We start from the raw sequence: 4,354 nt of genomic DNA, 5'->3' as shown, positions 1-4,354 counted from the left end.
TAATAATGCCTCTGGAGCACATTCCTCCAGATGTAGATCCAAATGCAGCTACCATAAATGAAGTCCCGGCCAGTGAGAAAAAACAGAAACATCAACTTACCACGACTTTAAACAAACAGAAACAACACAGAATTCTCAGAATATTTCCCCCATGAGCCTTTAACATTGTACCTGTCAGAGTGGGTGAAGAATCTCTTATCGTCATGCAGGATGCGGTCCCTGAGCGTTACAATCTCATCATATCCAGGTAGAAAAATCAGGACAGCACCTGAAGACCAAAAGATAAAAGGTAACATTGTGACAACGCGAGAAAAATGGCTGCCATGTAGACGTGTTTTCTTGAACTCCTCCTGGCACACCACTTCTTACTTTGTCTTTTGAGTTGAGAAGGGAATTACTTATCGACCAGCTGATGCTACGGTCAGCTGCAAAAGAGCTATCATAAAACGCCAGACATGTTACAAGCCAGAGGGGAAGATGAGTCGCTACTATTTTGATAGAAAAAGGTCATGCTTCTGCAATCCTTTTGTAAACATCTATGTCAATAATGTGTTGACCGAAAATATTAAGATGTTTGAGGGTTCTCTTGCATGTACTGCCCATTTCAAGTCATTCCCAAAACATTTTAATGGGATACACATCTGGGTAACACCAAACCAGAACATTTCCATCATCATGCTTCAGAGGTGGCATGATGTTCTTCTCCTGAAAAGCTGCTCTGTTACTGTAGCCAAACAACTCTGTCATTCATTTGTTAGGAGCGCAATATTTCAAGATTCCTTTAAGTTAATGGGAAAAAGTATAGTGACATATATAAATATATATGTACCTTTTGAACAACCTATAGTTGTAAACCTTATTTCCAGATCCTCTGATGAAATTTTTGATTTTTTTGAGACTTTAGAGTCAAAAAAGCTGCTCATGTGTTTTTTTTAAATGTCATTTGTTTAAGACTATCATCTTTGTGGATAGGAATTGGGTGTACTTTCTTTTTCACATGACTGCCATATCACTTTGAAACCATGTCAATTGAAAACTGCAAATGAACTACAGTCGTGACTCAATAATCTGACCCTTAACAATCCGAAAACTCTGCTATCTGACACGTTTTTAGGGGAAAAAAAATGGAACCCATAGAAAATAGCCTTAACATACCGACAGCCTTGGATTCTGACTCTGACATGACATTTTATGTCACAAATAAGGATAACAGCGTATTATCTGACTTAACAATCCAACAGATTGGCTCTGTTCAGACTGCAGGACTTGATGCTCAGTTCTGATTTTTTTTTATGAGTTCGTTCACATTTCCAATTAAATGCGACTTGTATGTGATCTCCTGTATGAACTTCATATGGCACATATACATTTAGTGTCGGATTATCGAGTCATGACTGTATTTTAAAAACTTCAAATTCCAATAATCCTGTAATATCAACCATATAGTGTGATATCTGGCTGGGACTGATTTTCATGTCCTCTAGGAAATAGGTCACATTGATAGTGTAAATCTTCACCTTTAGGCTGAATGGCTCAGTGAATACACCTCTCAATAAACAACTATGCGGTTAAAGTTATAGTGCCAAGTCTCACCGTCACTGGTGGTGGAGCAGATGTTGTGCAGCAGATCCATGATGAGATCCAGGTCAACCCACTGATCGTCAAATTTGTGGTGGTACAGTTTGAGCAGCTCGTGTTCTTCAGCGCTGATCTCTGCAGTGGTACGTTGCACCAGAGCCTCCTTGTCCAGGTTGGTCACCTCTCCCAAAGGACTGCACAGTAACAACAATACACAGTTGGTTCAGAAAGTGTTCACACCTGCTATAAACATAAACAAGTCAAAATATGATTTTCTACTTTCTAAAACAAAATCTCTTATACTACAAAGGTTTGCAGACCCTTAACTGAAGTATGTAGAAGCCCCTTTTGTAGCAGTTACAACTTTAAGTATTCTTCGCTTAGTCTGTGAGTCTTTCACACCTGAATTTGGGCAGTTTATCCCATTCTTCCTGAAGGTTCTCTTAGGTTCTGTCATTCTGAGGGGGAAGCATCTATGAACTTCTAGTCCAGTTTACATACACTATATATTTTTCCATGAAAATTATGCCTTGCCTTAAATCATTTAGATGTAACTCTGCAGCATTGGCTTATCTATAATGTGTGGATCTATTTAGTTCTTGCCTCAGTCACCACCTACCCCTCTGCCACATGCTGCAGCTGAAGCACACCAGCTCACTTTTACACTCAAAATACTCTGCTCTACACAATGGCAAGTTGTAGTATTGACGTAATTTAGTCAAACTTGTTCAAACCGAAAACCAGTTCTGAAGAAAAATAGGAATATATACGATTTTTGAATTTTAATGAATATGCAAAAACATTCTAAAAAAAAAAGTGCTTTCACTTTGTCAGAATGGGCTACTGAATGTAGACTGTTGGGGGAAATGCCAATTCTGTCTACTTAAAACGTAACACAATAAAATCTGCCAACAGTATAGGGGTCTGAATACTTCCTAAAGGGACCATATGTTGTGTAAACATTACACCTACATGGAGGATTTGAGAAGATCCACAGCATCCGCCTGCTGAAAGTGTTCAGCAAAGTCTAAGGCAGTCCTGAAATTAGACAAAAACAAGCATCACAGGTGTGCTACAGTTTTAAGACATTTGTTTGAGTGTAAAGTTTGCAGTTTATACAGCTACATTTTCTGTTACATTATTAGGATTATGTCTAAAATCACATTAGTGAAATGTGTAATGTTCAAATTTCATGTTATTCATTTTACAAGACTGTCTAATTAAATGCTGCCTCTTTTTTATGGAAAGGAAAACTAGTACAAAATGTTGAATCACAGAAATGCCTATTACAGTAATAGGAAACTGCAGTGCGACTTAATTTAATATTATCCTACCATCCATTGGATGCCTTCATGTTGATGTCCGCACCCATGCTGAGCAACTGCTCCATTTGAGTAAGGAATCCTCGACCTGCTGCAGCCATGAGAGGTGTGGCCCCTGTCTCCCTGTGTGCGTAGTCCACTAGATAAAAGAATACATGAGGAAACAGCTAGAGCCTTCATCCAAGTCAAATTGAAATTATATGCCACTGCTAATGGAAGAAATTTTGATATTTTGTGTCTAAACAAATATGGCCTAATTCCAGAACAAGAGCAGAGATTAGCCCTGAAAGTCATACCGTTAACACTTTCATTGACGATAAGGTTGAAGAGCTGTATAAAAGCATCCTGGTCTTCATTAAGAAAAACGCTGGAAATGCAGGAGTCCATCTCTCTAAGCAGCCACGGCTCCAGCGGTTCTGTGCCATTGTTACTCTGTAACACACACACAACCCATGTTCACTCAGCAAAGCTTGTCTGGATAAAACATTTACCACATAGATATTTGATGAAAATGTTGAAGTTGTTGTAGACCTCAATAAAAAAGAAATCCAAACTGTTGATTTCTGTACTGAGAAATCTCAAGTAGAACTTAACACGCTGCTGTATTTTGACAAAAAATAAGATCATACTGTAGATATGAGCTTTTGTCCAGTTTCTAACCACATCACACAAAATGTTAACGCTCAAAACTGCTGTATATTTGTAAAGTTAGGTTGTACAATAATCCTGAATGGTTGTTTCCAAATTACCATAATTACCTCATACAACTGTAGCTAACCAGCTATACTTGCGGATGTTCAGTTGTTCTGTTCTGCACAGAATGGGAAGATTAGACCCTTAGCTCGACCCCTCTCAGTGGTCTCACAGACTTCCCAACCACAGTGGGAGATATACCTGATATTCCACGTGTTGACAGAAAACAAGACAGTGTGTTCTGACCTAAATGTAGGTGTATTTGTAGGCAAACTAAGTTGTAATAGTGTGGAAAGAAAGCAATTCATATCACTTCCATGGGTAAGGTGCTGCATTGCAACATTCAGAAGCTGAGACAAGAAGCTAATCACACCATCTTTACAACTGGATGAGTAGACGTAACTACAATAAGTGAGAATCCATCGATCACTGGTCAGCCAAAACATACAAACTGGAAAAATGAATGCCATTGTTTATCTCTTTATGGTGGCTCCTGTTAAGGGGTGTGACACACAGAGTAGCAAATAAACAGTTCTTGAAGTTAATGTGCTGGAAGCAGGGCAGTGGGCAAACGTAAGCATCTGAGCAACTCTGGCAAGGACCAATTTGTGACGACGAGACGACTGGTTCAGAGCATTCCAAAACCGCAGGCGTTGTGGGATGTTCCAGTTATGTAGTGACCAGTACCTACCAAAAGTGGCCCAAGGAAGGGCATTATTATTATTCTGTTGAAAGATGCCATTACCATTAAGGGGTATACA

At 39.0% G+C, this 4,354-nt stretch overlaps 1 protein-coding gene across 1 annotated transcript in view; it reads right to left on the bottom strand.

The window, feature by feature from the left end:
• Nucleotides 1–4,354, bottom strand: part of ythdc2 (YTH domain containing 2) — a 36,854-nt gene that overhangs the window by 20,127 nt on the left and 12,373 nt on the right. Inside the window, exons 11-15 of the mRNA XM_008288809.1 lie at nucleotides 3,197–3,335; nucleotides 2,913–3,039; nucleotides 2,551–2,616; nucleotides 1,594–1,772; nucleotides 172–268 (exon numbers count right to left, since the gene is read on the bottom strand). Coding sequence (XP_008287031.1) covers nucleotides 172–268; nucleotides 1,594–1,772; nucleotides 2,551–2,616; nucleotides 2,913–3,039; nucleotides 3,197–3,335 — 608 coding nt within the window. The remainder of the gene's footprint in view (nucleotides 1–171; nucleotides 269–1,593; nucleotides 1,773–2,550; nucleotides 2,617–2,912; nucleotides 3,040–3,196; nucleotides 3,336–4,354) is intronic.

This window comes from Stegastes partitus, unplaced genomic scaffold (assembly GCF_000690725.1).
Source record: "Stegastes partitus isolate 25-593 unplaced genomic scaffold, Stegastes_partitus-1.0.2 Scaffold575, whole genome shotgun sequence".
In the NCBI taxonomy this organism is placed as follows: Eukaryota; Metazoa; Chordata; class Actinopteri; family Pomacentridae; genus Stegastes; species Stegastes partitus.
The sequence above is the reverse complement of the archived record's forward strand: the minus strand, read 5'-3'. Positions and strand labels throughout refer to the sequence as shown.